General features: G+C 39.2%; 3 protein-coding genes across 3 annotated transcripts; all 3 read right to left on the bottom strand.

The window, feature by feature from the left end:
- Positions 1 to 617: 617 nt before the first annotated feature.
- Positions 618 to 2,762, bottom strand: LOC108594449 (V-type proton ATPase catalytic subunit A). Its single transcript, XM_017979624.2, has one exon. It carries the CDS (start codon positions 2,728 to 2,730, stop codon positions 712 to 714), a length of 2,019 nt encoding a protein of 672 aa, XP_017835113.1. The 5' UTR covers positions 2,731 to 2,762; the 3' UTR covers positions 618 to 711.
- An 809-nt stretch (positions 2,763 to 3,571) lies between these two features.
- LOC108608188 (V-type proton ATPase catalytic subunit A) lies at positions 3,572 to 6,963 on the bottom strand. Its single transcript, XM_017999452.2, is given in 5 exon segments — positions 3,572 to 4,127; positions 4,129 to 4,797; positions 4,857 to 5,554; positions 5,613 to 5,705; positions 6,865 to 6,963. Coding segments are annotated over 4 exon segments (1,845 nt in total). The 5' UTR covers positions 5,689 to 5,705; positions 6,865 to 6,963; the 3' UTR covers positions 3,572 to 3,725.
- A 10,324-nt stretch (positions 6,964 to 17,287) lies between these two features.
- Positions 17,288 to 18,059, bottom strand: LOC108608202 (ribosome-binding protein 1). The gene has a single exon (XM_017999479.2). The coding sequence runs from the start codon at positions 18,047 to 18,049 to the stop codon at positions 17,288 to 17,290; it is 762 nt and encodes a 253-aa protein (XP_017854968.2). The 5' UTR covers positions 18,050 to 18,059.
- Positions 18,060 to 18,456: the final 397 nt, after the last annotated feature.

Here is an 18,456-nt window from a genome sequence, read left to right as displayed (position 1 = left end):
GACTTAACCCGTAAAGCAAAAAGCAAAGGGGTCGGATCGGCCGCAAAAGAAGCATGCAAATGCCAAAAAGTGCGGTTTAAATGGCAAAAGTTGTGGCACCCAAAGTGCAAAACAACCTACAACAAACACAACAACATCGAGAGTGGCGGCGGCAACAAACTTGCCAAAGTGATTTTAATGAGCAGGCGTCAATGAAGATGATTCTTAATGTTGCACTTACTGTGGCAATTCAAGCTCAAGTTGCAAATTCCACTTGTGTGAATTTGACGACAAAAAAATCTGCACTTCAGATTTCAGCTGGCGTAGAAGTTTTAAGTGCTTTATGTCTGCCAATCGCTCAGTTATCGATTTCGAGCATTGAGCATTGCCTGCAAGCAATTAATAAATATATATGGAATTAATCAGATTGTAGAGCTTAATAGATATAGCAATGTAAATTACAGTTATAATAATAATATTGTTACCAATAATAGTACAAATTATTTAATTAATTAATAACTAAATATTTGTATTTTGTTAAACAAAATATACCATAAATAAAACGTGACGTATTTTTTTAAATGCTTGTTTGCATAATATAAATAATAATGCAATATATAATCAAATATATTTGCCTAATGCGAAAATATTTTTATTTAGTTTTACATCTAAAATAGCAATTCCCAGCTAAGAAACCAAAAATTTCGGCACTTAAAATTTGCATTTTGTTTTCTACATAAACAACGCAACGTTTTCCTCAATATACGCAAATTTCTTAATAATCTTATCATGAAGTGTTTGCATTTGATCCTCCATAGATTGCCTGCCCGTTTTGGGGTGTATAAACTTCATGGTGCCGAGCTCGTAGAGCTCCTCGTTGCACTGCTCGCGAATGATGCCCCAAGTGATGTGAGCCTCATGTCCGCTGGTGTTCTCCACCGCCGTGATGGCGCATTTGTAGAAGAGCATCATGTTCTTCAGCATCCAGACGGTCTTGTAGAAGGGACAGAAGCAATCGTAGTCGCTGTACGAGTTTTGCTGCAGAAAGTCATCCTTGAGCAGCTTGGCGACCTCCAGCGTAATCTTGTCCGTTTCGTTCAGCGAGGTTTTGCCCACCAGCTGCACAATTTCCGAGAGATCTTCTTCCTCCTGCAGCACCTGCTTGGCCATTGCACGCAAGCCGATAAACTCCGGACTCTCCGTCTCATAGAATTCCTCCAATGAGCGCATGTACTTGGAGTACGACTGCAGCCAGTTGACAGAGGGGAAATGCTTGCGCTGCGCCAGCTTCTTGTCCAGACCCCAGAACACTTGCACAATGCTGAGCGTGGCGGAGGTAACGGGATCCGAGAAGTCACCACCGGGTGGCGAGACGGCGCCCACAATGGAGACGGAACCCTCACGCTCGGGATTGCCTAGGCATTGAATATGACCAGCGCGCTCGTAGAAGGAAGCTAAGCGTGCACCCAGATAGGCGGGGTAACCCGCATCGGCAGGCATTTCAGCCAGACGTCCAGAGATTTCACGCAAGGCCTCAGCCCAACGTGAGGTGGAGTCAGCCATCATGGAAACGTTGTAGCCCATATCACGGAAATACTCGGAGAGTGTAATTCCCGTATAGATGGAAGCCTCACGAGCAGCAACAGGCATGTTGGAGGTGTTGGCCACCAGCGCTGTACGCTTCATGATGGACTCCATGACGCCATTGACCTCGACTGTGAGCTCTGGAAAATCGCGCAGCACCTCGGACATTTCATTGCCACGCTCGCCGCAACCGACGTAGACAATGACATCGGAATTGGAAAACTTGGAGAGCGACTGAGAGATGACGGTCTTGCCGCAGCCAAAGGCGCCGGGAATGGCAGTGGTGCCGCCTTGGACGCAAGGAAAGAAGGCGTCTAGGACACGCTGCCCGGTTAGCAGTGGATTCACACCTGGCAGCTTGTCGGCCACTGGGCGACTGCGACGCACTGGCCAAATCTGTAGCATGGTGTGATTGGTGATCTCGTTCTCGAACTCCGTTTCCAGCACCATATCGGTGACATGGTAGTTACCCGCTGGTGCTACCCAAACAATTCTGCCTTGACTACGTGGAGCCATCATCAGGTGATGCTCGATCATGCTGTTCTCATGCACAGTGGCAAAGATATCGCCACCCGTAATAATGTCACCCACTTTGAGATACTTCGGCTCAAACTCGTAGGTAATATCCCTAGGTAGACTGCTGACGTTCACCCCTTTGGGCACATAGATGGAGTTGGTCACCTCGTTGATGGTGCGCAGTGGACGTTGGATGCCATCGAAGATGCTGCCCATAATGCCGGGTCCCAGCTCCACAGACAGCGGCTTGCCCGTTTGGAATACCGGATCTCCCACGCTGACACCCGAGGTTTCCTCATATACCTGTATGGTGGCCATGTCGCCCTCCAGTCTGATGATCTCGCCCACCAAATGAAAGTGTCCCACTCTCACCAGCTCGTACATAGCCGCTCCGCTCATTTCCTCAGCATTCACTACTGGTCCCGAAACACCATAGACGCGTCCCAAGCCCTTTTCCGGGAAATCCCCCGGATCGCTGCGCGTCTCCTGCGGCTTTTCCTCTGATTGGTCTATGGAAGCCTTCTCAGGCAGCTCCGCAGCTGATCTGTTGGCTACTTCCAAAAGCGATTCCACGCTTATGAACGAGGTGTTGGTAAACCCATCTATAAGATTGGGTATAATCTTCTTTTGACAACCGCATTTCTTATTCATAATTAAAAATAAATATTACAAATTAAACTCTTACGACTACTAATACTGAAATAAGTTTACAAATTTTGACTGATACAACTCGGAGTAACATTTAAAAATGTATATAAGAAATATATGAACGAGTTTTACTTTTATAAAGAATTTTTACTGACTGTTATTGTATTACTATTACAATCTTGATTTTGATAAGATTAAACCACGCGCCACAAAATAAAATTCAATATAAATTGTTAGCATTGTTGTAATATCTGGTAAACATAATATTTCTCTCCATAGTTAATTAACTGCACACGTATGCAGAGCGACTCAATCGAATGTAAATAAAATTACGCAGGATATTTCAAAGGACAATGAGCGTGCGAGTGAGTGAGAGAGAGATATACAGTCGCTTTCAATTACATTAAATGTATTTGTGGTTTGCACTTTATTCGTACATTTAATATTTCATACTTTAAATATTTACATAAGTTTTAACAAACAAACAAGGAGAAAACATGACTTTTTCACAAAAATAAACAAAAGAATTTTCCATTCATTAAACAATAATACTATGCATGCATTTTTGTAATTGTATGTATTATATATGCGCTGTTGTGTCTGTGTGCCTGTATGAGCGCACATATTTATGTGTGTGTGTGTGTTTTGTGTGCGCTTTGTAATGGAAGTACATAGAAGGACGTTAGTTAGTTGTGGTCGACTGGCTGTTTGGCTGGCTGGGCCCAAGGATAATACATAAAGCAGAAGTAGCAACCGCAGGCCGGAATGTTTTTCATCTCTCAGGCTTTCGACGCGTGTGGAATGTGTAACGGTAAATTGTAAACTTGTAATTTTGGATTTACGGAATGGAGTTGGAGGGGCGGCTCGGAACAGTTCGCACTTGTTATATGCCACTTTGTTGCCATTTCTAGATAATTTTTAGCTTTTTTTTTTTTTTTGTAAAAGTTAACTACATAACAATATAAGATTAGGGTGTAAAAGTACGGCCAACATGGTCTCTAATCCTCCAAATTTCTGAACGCCTGCTGCAGATCTTCGTGCAATTGCTCAAAGTCGGCCTTGATCTTGGCCTCACCATCCTTGACGGGATCCTTGAACTTCATGGAGGACAACTGGTACATAATGTTGCCCATGGCCTCGCGAATCACATTCCAGGTGATCTTGTTCTCAGACTGAGCAGTGGACTCGACGGAGTGACGCGCCATGTCGTAGAAGTCAATGATGTTCTTCAACATGCCGACGGTCTTGTAGAAGGGGCAGAAACGATCGTAGGACGAGTAGGAGTTCTGTTGCAAGAAATCATCCTTGAGCAGCTTGGCCACCTCCAGAGTGATCTTGTCGGTCTCAGCGAGCGATGCTTTGCCGACGAGCTGCACAATTTCGGACAGATCCTCGTCCTCCTTGCAGAATCTCCTTGACCTTGGTACGCAGTGGCACAAACTCGGGGAAGTTCTTGTCATAGAAATCATCCAGAGCGCGCATGTACTTGGAGTACGAGATGAGCCAGTTAATGGAGGGGAAATGCTTGCGCTGAGCGAGCTTCTTGTCCAAGCCCCAGAACACCTGCACAATACCCAGAGTGGCGGAAGTGACGGGATCGGAGAAGTCACCACCGGGTGGCGAGACAGCGCCGACAATGGACACGGAGCCCTCACGCTCGGGATTACCCAAGCACTTGACGCGACCGGCACGCTCGTAGAAGGAGGCGAGACGCGCACCCAAATAGGCTGGATAGCCGGAATCGGCAGGCATCTCAGCCAGACGACCGGAAATTTCACGCAAAGCCTCGGCCCAACGTGAGGTGGAGTCAGCCATCATGGAAACGTTGTAACCCATATCACGGAAGTATTCGGAGAGGGTGATGCCAGTGTAGATGGAAGCCTCACGAGCAGCGACAGGCATGTTGGAGGTGTTGGCCACCAGCGCGGTACGCTTCATGATGGACTCGGTGACGCCGTCAATTTCAACAGACAGTTCGGGGAAATCACGCAATACCTCAGACATTTCATTACCGCGCTCACCGCAACCGACGTAGATGATGACATCGGAGTTGGAGTACTTGGAAAGGGCCTGCGAAGAGTGGGAGTTGCATGAGTGGGAACTACAATGAATAGCTGGGAGCTGCTTACCTGGGAGATGACAGTCTTGCCGCAACCGAAGGCACCGGGAATGGCAGTGGTACCGCCCTGGACGCAAGGGAAGAGCGAATCGAGCACACGCTGTCCGGTAAGCAGTGGATGATTGGCGGGCAGCTTCTCGGTGACGGGACGTGGCTGACGCACGGGCCACACTTGCAACATAGTGTGCTTGGTAATCTCGCCATCGAACTCAGTTTCCAAGACAACATCATCGACCTTGTAGTTGCCCGAGGGCGCAATATAACGCACTGTGCCCTTGGCGCGTGGATTGACAATCATCTTGTGCTTGACCAGCGTGTTCTCATGCACCAGACCATAAAGATCACCACCGGTAATGTGGCTGCCGACCTTGACATTCAAGGGATTGAACTCCCAGTGAGCAGTGCGCGACAAGCTGGGCACATTGACACCCTTGGGTATATAGATGGACTCGGTGAGCTCGTTAATGTCCTTCAACGGACGCTGGATACCGTCAAAGATGCTGCCCATAATGCCGGGGCCCAGCTCAACGGACAGTGGCTTGCCAGTACGCAGCACGGGATCGCCGACAGTGACGCCAGAGGTTTCCTCATAGACCTGAATGGTGGCCATGTCGCCCTCGAGACGAATGATCTCACCCACCAGCTCATAGTAGCCGACGCGCACCAACTCGTACATAGCAGAGCCGGACATGCACTCAGCAGTGACCACTGCATAACAAAAATTAATTAACAATAATAATTAATTGTGTGTGATATGGTTGCTTACCAGGGCCAGAGACAGCGAAAACGCGTCCATATTTGGACTCACGCTCCTCATCATCGAAACGCTTTAGGTTAGACATTTTGTTTTATTTTAGCTCTGCAAATAGATAAAAATTAATTAATAATATTAGTTATTTACACAACTATTGTGCCATGCTTGTAATGAAAAAATTTTCGCTTATCGCTGTCAGCTGACAACAGCAGCGCATGTCTGGCAATAATTAGAGGCGTTAAAGGCAGTGGCCGCGCCCACTTGAGCATTTAAATAAATTATTTTAGCTAGTTAAGCTAGTTTTAAGCGCTTTTTATTAATAAATACAGTACGAAAAAATTATTTAGTGCTACTTTTAACAAATTGGGGCTCGCTTAATGTACAAAAGTTTATAAGCAGAGCTTTTATTTCACGTGACGCTGCGAGCTTTTCGAAAAGTTGCTGTCAATTACGTTTTTTGATAAGTTTGATATGCAAAGCGCGAGTGTGTGAGCGAGATCGTTGCTTGAAAACGTTTAAAAACTACAAATATTACAAGCTGTTTGCTATTAAAAATTATATACAGTTAATTATTTTGTGGTTACGTTTTAGTTTCTGCTTCTTCTTTTACTTATTACTTATGCGGGTGCGTTTCGTTTCCAGTCAGCGCTTTGTTATCTAAAAGAGCGTGAGCGCGTAATTGAGCGCGAGAGCGAGACTAAGAGAGAGCGGCGCGCTCTCTTTCGAACTCGACTTTTTTGACAATTGTTATTTGACGCGTTGATCACAAGACTGCTGTCAGCTGACAAATGAAAAAAAAAATAAGCACAGTGCGCTGCTAACTAAAATGCGAAGCCACCATATTGAATTTTAGTCATTTACGTTGGAATTGCTGGCTGGGGCTGCTATAACTCTAATAAGACATTAATTAATTGTATCACAAGACCCCGCGCGGCAACAAGCAGCAAGGTCAGCTGACTACTTTTTTTTTCACTACACTAGAAGTAATTTTTTATTTTCACGCAGAGTTCGCACTTTTTTTAGCAGCTCTGCTTTATCGCGTACAGTTTGCTGTGTTTTAGTTGCATTTTAGTTTTAGCTGCACTTATTATCTAATATGCATGCGTATTACATTTGCCTACAAAACTCTTTTTTTTTAACACTTTTTTGCGCTTGTTTTAGGCTCAACAAGCTGCGCTTCAACCTTGTATGCATTTAGTGTTATATTCTATAGCTTTTAAATTAGTTTCTTCATATTTTATTCAGTTGTTTGCTTTGGGCTTACTTTTTTCTGTCTTGTGACGTTCCCGCTTGCGAACGTTGCTGCTTTTCTCCACAGAACTAAAACCGACTGAGCACAGCAGTTTCCAATTGGAAGTCGCACCGATCGCACAGCAGTTCGAGCTTTCGGCTGTAGAGCTTTCGTTCGTAGCAGCTTTGCCAACCAGTTGTGAGCGTAGAGTTTGCTGGATGACAGTGTGTTTGGCAAGAAGAAGCAACAGAATTAGAGTAGATTAAGTGTGACGTGGGCTGTTTGTTTAGTTATGAAATGCAATACTTACGCATTTATATGCACACAACAGTTTGACGATCAGCGCTGCACTTTAAATTTAACATTTAATTGTAAATAATTATTTTTAACACATTTTTAAATAAATAATAATAGTAATTAATTAATTGTATTTATTTTTATATCATATTGATATTGATATTAAATAAATAAATTAAAATTAGCAGTTTAATTTAATTTTGAATACTTATTTTAACGCATTTTTAATTAAATAAAAATAATAAATTCAAATAATATTTAATGTAATTATTTGCATATTTTATTTGACATTAAGCAACTAAATATTGTAAATTAATTAAATTTATAAACTTATTTGTTTAATTTAATTGTTATACCATTTTAAATAATTTTTTTATGAATAAAAATAATGAATTTAAATTATAATTAATGTAATTTTATTCTTTTCATATTAAACTGATTAATACATAAATAAAATTTACATGTACAAGTTTAATTTAACATTTAATTGTAAATGCTTAATTTAAAAAATAAAAAATATATATATTAAATTATGATTTGTAAAACATATTCTTTTATATATTTTTTATAAAAAAAATTAATACATAAATTAAGTTTACAAGTAACTAATTTTTAAATTAATGTAATTTTATACTTTTACTGTTGTCTGTGCCTTTTGTACATTAAACAACTAAATAAATAAACTAAATTTACAAGCATTCAATTCATTTCTTTGCTTGCAGCAATTAAATCTTTTAGTTTGTAAGCAATTAGTATTTTTTTTTTGCTGTTGCTGTTGGGCAAGCAAAAAACTTTGATTAAAAATTGCATTGTTAAAATATATACGCGTTTGTGTGTGTGATTGTTATTTTTGCATATCAGAGTACAAAATGTTTTTGTATTCCTTTCCATTTGCCATTTGTTTGTGTGCAACCAATCATCTGCATTGGTTACAGCACAGAGAGCAGAAAGCCAGAGAACTATGAACTGTGCGGCGCCTAATTGGAAAGCGAGCGGTCAGGCCAAGAGAGCGAGCGGATGGATTTTAATAAAGAGCGGGGGGAGTAGAACAAAATATTGTGAGCACAAAATTCAAAAGTGGCAACTTACAATGAGTAAACCATTGCTTACAAAGTAGTCAACAGTCAGTCGATGCCTTAGATTGCACAATATATGGAGCAAGGGGGGGGAGGGGAGGAAGCATGGCCGCCTTGCATAACTTATAAATCGATGACGTTGGCATGCAGCAGCAGCAGCAGCAGCAGCAGCTCTTGGGACATTTGCATAATAAGGCGAGTGAGCTCTGCTGAAAAGTTGCTGCACTTGGCTGCCATTGCCACTGAGATGAAGAAGCAGCAGCAGCAGAAGAATTTCGAGTGCGCTGCGCCAAGTACACCCAACTGCTCTCCCTTAACAGTAATTCCCAGCTTGCCACATGCAACGCAGCGCTGAACATCGTCTGCTTGGATAAGTGTCGGATTTTGTGTCAAAACGGCGCAGAAAAATCCTCGAGTGGCAACTCGTAGGACCAAAGTGCAGAGAGCTGTAGTTGACAGTTAGACAAACAGACAGACAGACAGACTCACTCGCTGATATGTCAGACAGTCGGACATATTATCAGGTATACAGCTATCTATATATCTATAGCATGTGCCAACATTTTGCATTTTGTGCAGCGCTTCAAGCTGATTTCATTTTACATTAATGCGACAATAAAAGAATTACATTTTTAATTTGCACTTAGTTTAGTTTATTTTATAGCATACCAACTGTCTTAGCTTCGTAGCTAAGTAACTACTTAAATATTTAGCTTTACAATGAGGCAAATGTAAGAATAAAGTTCCAAGACTTTGTTTTAAGAAAAGAAAATAACTTATTAAAATGTAAATAAAGGCAAAACATTAAAAAAAAAGTTGTTAAGTAATATCAATGTAACAAAAATAAAGATAGAAGCTTAATTCAAATTAAACTTATAAATGCTTTCAGTTATTTATTTAAAATATTCTATATAAACAACTTGCATATAAGCAACATTCTATTGTATTAGCTTTTGTTTTGTTTGTTAACAACATTTCTATACAAGCAACCCCTATTTTATTACTTTATATACCATTCAACTGTAAAAACTGATAACAAAGGCAGTTTATCAATTGAATTAAAAAGACAAGGCCTAGAAAATTTGTATAACAAGCATTGATATCTTTTCTATTTTATATATATATTTATACCAATTTAAATACCATTTTGCTATGTAAGCAACACAATCTATATAACAATTTTTTGTTAATATGTGCAGCTTAATTATTTTATATAATTTTTTAATATATTTTAATTTATGCAGCTTGAGTTTATTTTATATTTTATTGCACACAACTCAAAAATCTAAATTACATAACTTTTAAGCATCAAAGATTTTTATTTGAATTGTATAAATATTTTCGATCAAAATTCTTTTCATTTCTAATGCAGCCAATAAACTGCAAGCAGCTTGCATTTAATTTGAAATTTCTATGCTACTCAATAATTTAAATATTTGAGACACACAAAATATGCGAGTGTGGCATGTAAACAAGTATGTTTAGTAGTAGTTTGGGCATGTGCTGCATAAAATGTTTGCTGGGCTGCTGAGCTGTGTCTGTGTTCATAGCTGGAAGCGCACACACATTAAGTCATAACTTCATTTGGTCATTTCATTTACGCGCGCGCGCCAAGCTCAATAAATTCATTTGGCCTTGTTAGACAAGAGAGCTACAAGCAAACAGAGAGAGAGAGAGAGTGGGGTTGGGGGCTGGGGGTGCAACCTGACTGGGGGCTAATCTTGTTGCGCATTGCCATAATTTTCAATTTACATGCAACCGACGACACCCGGAGCAATAGATAGCCTCGCATGTATGCTGGAGCTTCCATCCCCTTGGAGCGTTATATTGGTCACAATAAATTAACTGCAATGTGTGTGTGCAATAGAGAGAGAGGAAGCTGCACATGTGTGTGTCCATTCGCTTGATTATAGCCTGCTACATGGCCACAGCTTGCAACAGCAGTGGCAGCAACAGCAGCAGTGGCAGTTGCATTAGCTTGTTATTGTTTGTCTGTGTGGCAGGGTGGCAGCCTAAGTGCAACATTTACATTTGCGTCATCATTTGCCATTGTCCTTGCCGTTGCCTAATCATTGACACATTCCATTGATGCAACACTCTGCTGCGTTGTTGCATGTGGCATATTTACGAGTTGCAGCGCCTAATTGTGAGCGACAGCTGCTCTTAAAAAAGAAAAGCGCGCCACTTATTTGTAATTAGTTAATTGCAGCGACAAGCCAATTGAATTAAAACAGGTAAAGGCAAAATAAATAATTAAATTGGGTCAGCAAAATCGCAATAATAACTGCTAAGTTAAGCCGAACTTTCTGAAATTTTCGGCATCGCTCGAAAACATAATTAAGCGTTTTTGTGATTTATTTTAGATTTTTATATATTTTTTTTTAATTTGTATTTAAACAGGGGGGGACCACCAGGGGGGACGTTAAAACAAACGGGGAAAAAAAAAAAAAAAAAAAAAAACATGAAAAAACGGACTCAGTTTGTCTTGCTGATCAAGATATATACTATCTTTGTGAATCTGCCACGGACTTCTTTTCCCTGTTAACCAACTTCATATACCCCTTTACCATGTTGTAACATTAAATGATCAAAGTGTATAAAAAAGCCAATTAGCTTATATCAAATTCAATTCTTTAGTAAGTAAACTGCGCGTAATTCAAATTCAGTGTAAATGCATTTAAATATAACTAAACTCAAGCAATGAATTTCATTGGATTTATTCAATGCTTTCTTTTTAATCTCTGGCGTTTACTGCCTTTAAAAAATAAAAGCACGCGACTTATTTGTAATTAGTTAATTGCAGAAACTGTGAGACTTAAAATTAAATAATGCATTTGCTTATGCTTTGCAGTCTGTGCCGCAATTTGCAGCAAATAGCCAAAATACATGCCACACACACATACATGGAAGGGGCTGGGGGCGTGGCTTAGACTCATGCCTAAGTGCAGTTCGCTGCCAACGTAAACAACAACAACAACGAGCACAACAGACAGCAGCAGCAGCAGCATTAGAAGCTTTGGCTTGGCTGCTGCAGCTTTTTGGCCCCGAAAACAATAAACTTTTTACTCATGGCACACACACACACACACACTAAGGATTAAACTAATTTGCAAGAACATTGAAAATCCTTTAAAACTGCTCTGCAGCGCATTCAGGCCACAACCAGAGACCCCAAGATAGACTAAATGCATTGCTTGCATACAAAGAGAGCGAAGAGAGGAGAGAGCAGAGAGCTGAGAGCAGCATGTGCTAGCAATGAACTAAGCTTAGTCTAGTGTGTGTATCTGTGTCTGTCTGTGTGTATGTGTTTTGCATGTTCTGAACTCGCAACTAGTCAAAACTTCGGCTATAAAGTTAATCAAAATATAATGTCATGCGCAAAACTAAAAAGTCTTATACTGATTGTCAACAAGCAGTTGCTTTTAAACAATATCATATCATACACTTGTTATAACTTGTATATTTTAATACAATGTTTTAAATAAAGCAATATACTGCGCTCTTATTATAAGTTTGATATTTTGTTTCGAAACTTTAGATGAAAGTTAAGCAGAAGTTCTATATTCTAATAGAGGTAGCTGAACAGCAAATTTTTGTATAAGCATATAACAAATTAATTTAGTTATAACTAAAATATATATTTTATAGAATTGTACTTTATATAAAAAGATTCAAGAGTTGATGGCCAGTCATAACAAAAGAGACAGTTTTGTCTCAGCTACACAGTGCACTGAAAGAAAAATTCTGTATTAACTTAGAGAGTTTTATTTTCTTTGCGCAACCAACATCGATTTTGTTTTCATACGAGTTGTTCAGTTCTTCATTGTCTATTGTTAATATCTTATTAAATTTAATACATTATACATTTTAACTAGCCTAATGTATGTATATACATATAATTTTTATAATGTGTACAGTGTATTTTCGAAGCCTTACATAAAATGCTTGAATGAGCTCGCAAAATCAAAGACACAACAATATCAAAAGCAAGAACAGCAGCACTTGATCAACGGTAAATGCTGAGAACGCACTCTCTTCTAGTTTGGGCAGCGCAGCAGCGATAGCGACTGAGGGTGAGTAGTTTGCAAAAGCAAAGACATAATATCAAAAGCAAGAAACGAAGCATTTGAGATCAACGGTAAATGTTGGGAATGCATTCTCTTATAGTTTTGGCAGCGCAGCAGCAGTGTTGCCAGATTTTGAGAGACAAGATAGGCTAGATTGAGAAAAAAATAAGCTGGAATAAGCTAGACACTAAATTTAATGTACATTGAAAAGGATCAAAAAAAAAAAAAGTTTCGGCGCTGTTGAAATTTTAAGTCGAAATTCATGAAATTACGATAGTAAAAGTAAAAACAAAGGTCAGCGCCTGCAAATTTCATACAATTTTGAAGAAAATTTACCAAAATTAAAATAAGCTAAGAGAAAATTAAAATATGCTAGATTTCAGGCTATAAGCTATTTGCTACATTTATAAGCTTTTCTATTTTGAAATATGCTAGAACTAGCCTGAAATATGCTAAACGAGCAACACTGTACATGTAGATTACTATATTTCGAAAATTAATTGCGAGTAATAATCGCTTGATTAAATAATCGTCTGCATTAATCGATGACTCTTACTACTTATCCACGGTAAATCTGATCGGGCAGCGGGGGAGCCGCGACTGAGAAGTGAGTAGGCAGTCGAGCACACTAAGCTGAGAGCGCAGCTTTTGCATGCTGTCTTATGTTCTATAAATAGAACAGCGCCTACGCTCTCATGCTGGCGCTCTCTCTTTGTATGGCACGTTGCCTTTGAAGCGAGTGCAGTCGACCCCATTGTATTATTGTATCATAGTGAGGCCTGCATGCTCTGTATTTCTCTCTCTCTCTCCAATTTTTCCCACGCTTAGCAGCGCTGCTTTAGCGCTAAGACAGCGACGCTTCGGTTTCAGGTAGGCTCGACTCTTCTTTTTGGGTGTTTGGGTACTTGGCTTCATTCGCTCAACCGCTCACATATCCGTATACATAAACGAAAGAGCGACAGCAAAGAAAGCAGAAAGGAAGAAGAAGCTAAGTAACCTAAGAGCGCAGTCCGCTACCTTTTATTATTATATCATGGGCGCTACAGCTTAGTGAGGGTTGAGTTTAGTTGTTTGCTGTTCACATCGCCTGATCGCTGACTGCCATATTTTTTTTCTTAGTCTGCTGCTCTCTAAAGTCAAATTTAATATTTAATGCATATTACAACAAATGTTTAACTTACATATTTTAAATGCACACAACTTCGTGTATAAGTTGTGTATATTTTGATATTCAGTATGCTGGCTTTTCACATTGTCTTGCTTTCACTATTACCCAAATCACTTCACACTAATAAGTAAAAATATGTTCGCACATACTTTATTATTATTATCTGTATACTCAAAAATAAACAAACTTTAAAAGTTCAACTGCCACACTTAAAAAATATCATAATATATGTTAATATAACAGATCAACATATAGTTGACGATTTTTGTAACTGATTAATAACAGCTTTATATAAAATTGATGCAATTTATATAATATAAATAATTTAATTTGTCAATGTAATGCTTAGTTATTTAAAATATTGTCATAAAACAATAATCTGCAAGCTAGAAAATTTCTATTAATTGCTGAATGTGCATGCCATAAATAAATAAAAATACTAAAATTTAAAAAAACGCACTAAAATTTTTAAATTTTAGTTGTCGACTATTCAGCAGCACATACATAAAATAAAACTAGTGCTCTCCCTGGACTTTGAACCACAGGCAACTAGCTCAGCATTCAATTGTGGAGACTCCCAAGCACACAGTCAAAGTTTGTATACGTGTGTGTGTCTGTGTGTGTGTGTGTGAGAGCTGCTGCTGGTGTATTGCGCATTTGAACTTAACTGAATTATTAGCCGAGTTATGTGAATTATGATCTCTTAGTGCTGATACCACTGTCTGGTGCCTCTTGCAACGCTGCTGGTTGCACTTAGCCGGAGACTTAAACCCGAACTGCTGTTGTGGCATGCAACCTGGACCTGGCTGCCGCCCCAATTGGCTGGCGCGGGGGCACTTTGGTTAATGCATTTGCCCACTGGCCATGTGGGATTGTGTGTTGTTGTTGTTGTTGTTGTTGCTCAAGCAATTTCAAAACAATAACAAACACGAACTGAGGAGCATGAACTTTTAGTCAGCTTTAGCTGCATAGATATATATATATATATGGATATATATGGAGCAGAGTTATGCTGCGCATATAAAACGAAAACACAAATTTCAATGCCTTTGCCTTGAAGTTAAAGCTGAGCGAGCGCAGGAACGAGCCGAGTCGAGTCGAGCCGCCTTTGTTATATATTCATGTCGATGTTATTGCCTTTGTTTTGGTTTGGACCACAAATCCCAGCAGATTGCAGCAGCAAATACAAAAGGCGTAGAGCTTTTAGTGCTGGCAAGGACACGCTGCCTGTGATCCACGATTGGCAGGATGTCGCCGCCGTGCTGGAGTCAAGGGGAGGATCTGGAGCAGTGTTGCTCAAAATAAGCAAAATTTTGAGCAAAAATAAGCTTAAATATTAAAATTAAGTCAACTTATTTCAGTTCCCTTTATTGTTTTGTACTTTGTATTTGAAAAATCTGAGGTCCCTGTTAACGCTCATATTAACTGAGTTCCTGAAATGTTTGCCGTATACGACATGTTCAATTCAAGTCTTTTGTGTGCTATGAATTCGTTGACAATTCATTTGGAATATTTGCAATTCGATATTGGTTTGGTCAGTGATTTCGTTTGTGTTAATACTAAAGTAAAATTAAATGCATTTGCATATTAATTTCCTTACCAAATTTTTATTTTTACAAATCTGTTATCATGTTTGTATAGCTTTTGATTAAATCGTAAATTTGCCGCTTCAAAATAAGCTAAATTCTGAAGTAAAAATAAGCTAAAAGAAAAGCTAGATGTCACTTAATTTTTCAAATTTATTTATTTATATTTTAATTTTTGATATTTTGTAAGCTTTTGATTTGATTGCCTCGCTTAGAAAATAAATTCACTAACAGCTATTTGCTCATTTTAAAAGCTATAACATAACCGCTTGAAACGCGCTAATCTGGCAACTACTGTTTTTGGAATGTATGATTTGACATCAGCTCGGGGTTGGATAGCATATACAGCTAAACACAAGATGTTTGTCCTTTTCAATCCGGCCTCAAGCTCGTCGTCTAAAATCGAACCTGGAGAATGGCTTAATGCCAAACCGACAACAACATCACACATGCAAATCTTGCGTGTGTGTGTGTGTAAATCTGTGTGTGCGTATGTGCGTTAAGCGATTTCAAGCCAAGGTAATCGGAGCAGGTGACAAGGCGGGGCGAGCGTCGAAGCCTGCAGCATGCGTAATTAACCTTTGACACGGCCTTACTGTATATGTGTGTGTGTGTCTTACGTTATGGCATTAGCACACACACACGCACACACAGACACACATTCATATTTCATTTACCTGTTCGGTCCTTTTGGCAATTAGGACAATGCAGGTGGCAGCCAATTGAGCTTTGAACTTTGCAACTTTTGCCTCTGCTTGAAGTTTCTCTCTCTCTCTCTCACTTTCTCACTCTCTCTATTGAAAGATTTTTGCGCACAAAATTTAAGACAAACGATTTTCTGTTTTTCCAATATGCAAAATTCATTGCACGTCGAGTAAATTACAACTGCATAAGCAACAATTAACTTCCCAAGCCTAAGCGGCTTATTTATCGACTAACGTTTAAAGCCCAAAAGCTTGCATATTTGTAAAGCAACAACAACAATCACTTTTGTTATTAAAGCTTGTGCATTTTTATTTTGCTGTTTTTTTTTTTTTTTTTTTTCTAAGCTGTATTTTTAAGTAATAACGAAAACTGTTGTTTTGAACTTGAAATGCTACATGAAATGCAACCAAAAGTTTGAATTTTATAGCTAGTTAAAGGTTAAGCACTGGCAACATTTTAATACATTTAAGCTGTGATTAACTTGTATATTGTCTAGTTAAAGTTTAAATGCGTATTAATGCAACAGTTAACAAAATGTTGCTGTTGTATTTTTAATTAACCTAAAGTTTTAACATGAATTGTTGTTTTTAATTTTGATAAAAAGAAAAGGTGTAAGATAATTACAAGCAGCATAAATTAAATTTATAAAAAAATTATAGATTATTTGTATTTGAACTACAAGACTGCCTTATCTTGAAATATCTATATATGTATAAACTATTGTTTATAAGTGCTCAAGTGCTTAGCAAAATTATTGTATTTTATAACAATTTAAAGTCAATCATAACTAGCTCTCTTAATAACAATTGTGCTGTTGTTATTAATTTCTTTAAATTGTTTTTTGTAAGTTTTAGCGGAAATTGCAATTGCATAAAATCAGTGCTTATTAAAAAAATAGTTGCTATATAAATTAAACATTTTAAAAGTTCGTTAAGTAATGAGAATTATTTGCAGCACATAGACTCAACTGTTATATAAGGATTATTAATCGTATTCATTAGTAATTAGTTTATTTTTGTTTAAAAGATGAACTAATAATTAAACTACGATTATTTTTGATTTCGCAGCATTTTTTAATGATTACGATTACAAAGAATTAGAAATATTTGAAAATTAACACAAATTTTTAAAAATAATCACAAGTTATTATTTATAATTTTTTTCTGACTTATTTTGACTAAATTTTTAAAACATAATCAGAAATAATCACAAGTTTAGTTAGTTAGATTATTTTTATTTATTTTTAAATTTTTTTTCCTGACCTCTATTTGACTGACTACTTAGAAAGAAAAAATTATTTGCATCAAAATCTAGCAAATTCTTTTTTTTTTTAGTTTTATTCACTATTCTAAATTGCCAAATAAAAAAATATTTTGGTAACAATATAAATGTTATTATTTTTTTTTAAATTTTATCCAAATTGCCAAAATTTATAGCAATTTTGCATGCCCACTTCTGTTTTAATCGGCGCTAATTAAAAAAATATTGTTGGTAACAATATAAAGTTTATGTTTATTGTTTTTCTTAAACTAAGCTAAGTTGCTTTTATTTTGTTATTCAATGTTTGCCATGGCTGCCATGCTCGCTGCCCTTTTTCTTGGACTTGTGCCACTTCTTCTTGTGCTCCTCGCCGCCTTTCTTGCCCTGCTCCTTTTTGTGGCCCCACTTCTTGGACTCCTCGTGCTTCTTCTTGTGCCCCTTGTGGCCCTTCTTCTTGTGCCCCTTCTTGCTGTGCCCCTTCTTGCCGTAGTGCTCGGCATGGCCGCCCTTTTTGCTCTCGCCCTTCTTATGGCTGCCGCCCTTTTTGTGCTTCTTCGCCTCTTCGAATTCGCCGTGTTTCTCCTCGCCGCCCTCGACATGATCCTCATCATAGTATTTCTTCTCCTTTTTGTTTTCGTTCAGCTTGTGCACATTGTGCTTGCCCTTGATGGAGTGTCCTTTTTTGTAGGAGCCATGATCTTCGAATTCGCTGCCCTTGGCGCCCTTTTCGCTATTCTTCTTCTTCTTGTGATGCGATTCCGAGTGCTTGTGCTTCTTCTCATGCCCCTCCTCGCCGCCATGCTCACCCTTCTTGCCCTCCTTGTCGTGATGTCCCTTCTCGCCCTTCTCCGAGTGTTCCGCATGCTTGTGCCCCTTCTTGCCATGCTCGCCATGCTTCTTATAGTGCTCGCTATGATGCTTCTCGCCCGACTCGGACTCACTCTCCTCGCCGTGCTCATGCTCATGCTTTTTGGACGCAGCTGTCAGCTGATCGGCCACCAAGTGGGCGTCAAATGCCGCCGCCACATCCTCGCTGCCCAGCGGCAAACCAATGACCATTGCATTCTGTTGCGTGTAGGGCAACACCGCAGCCGGCGCCGCTGCCAACGCCAGCAGCGCTGCTAGGCACGCCAGTTGCCAGCGTATGCTCAACATTTCTAACTCTCTCGTTATCCTTTGAGCTTGCAGCTGCCACACCCCGTTGCAAGCAGCAGTCGTCGTCGTTAGCTTGTGAGCTCAGCTTGCTGCCCAGCGGCGCTTTTTATGCCACACAGCGCTGTATGCCACGCCCCACTCCCCACGCCCCTAGTTTTTGTCGCTCTCTCTCTCTGCGGCTGATTTGGCAACATTTCTTTTTGCTCTAAGTGCATAACGTTGTTGCCGCAGACACAAAGCAGCAGCTGAAAAAAATCCCTTTCAACAAATGGGCAACTTCTTGCGGTTTTTGTTGCCACTTGCCGCTTGTT

Source organism: Drosophila busckii, chromosome 2L (assembly GCF_011750605.1).
Source record: "Drosophila busckii strain San Diego stock center, stock number 13000-0081.31 chromosome 2L, ASM1175060v1, whole genome shotgun sequence".
Classification (NCBI taxonomy): Eukaryota; Metazoa; Arthropoda; class Insecta; order Diptera; family Drosophilidae; genus Drosophila; species Drosophila busckii.
This window is presented reverse-complemented; position numbering and strand designations above follow the sequence as displayed.

Excerpts from the sequence above, each read along its gene's own strand:
- LOC108594449 (XM_017979624.2), bottom strand. The coding sequence starts at position 2,730 with ATGAATAAGAAATGCGGTTGTCAAAAGAAGATTATACCCAATCTTATA.
- LOC108608202 (XM_017999479.2), bottom strand. The coding sequence starts at position 18,049 with ATGGTCATTGGTTTGCCGCTGGGCAGCGAGGATGTGGCGGCGGCATTT.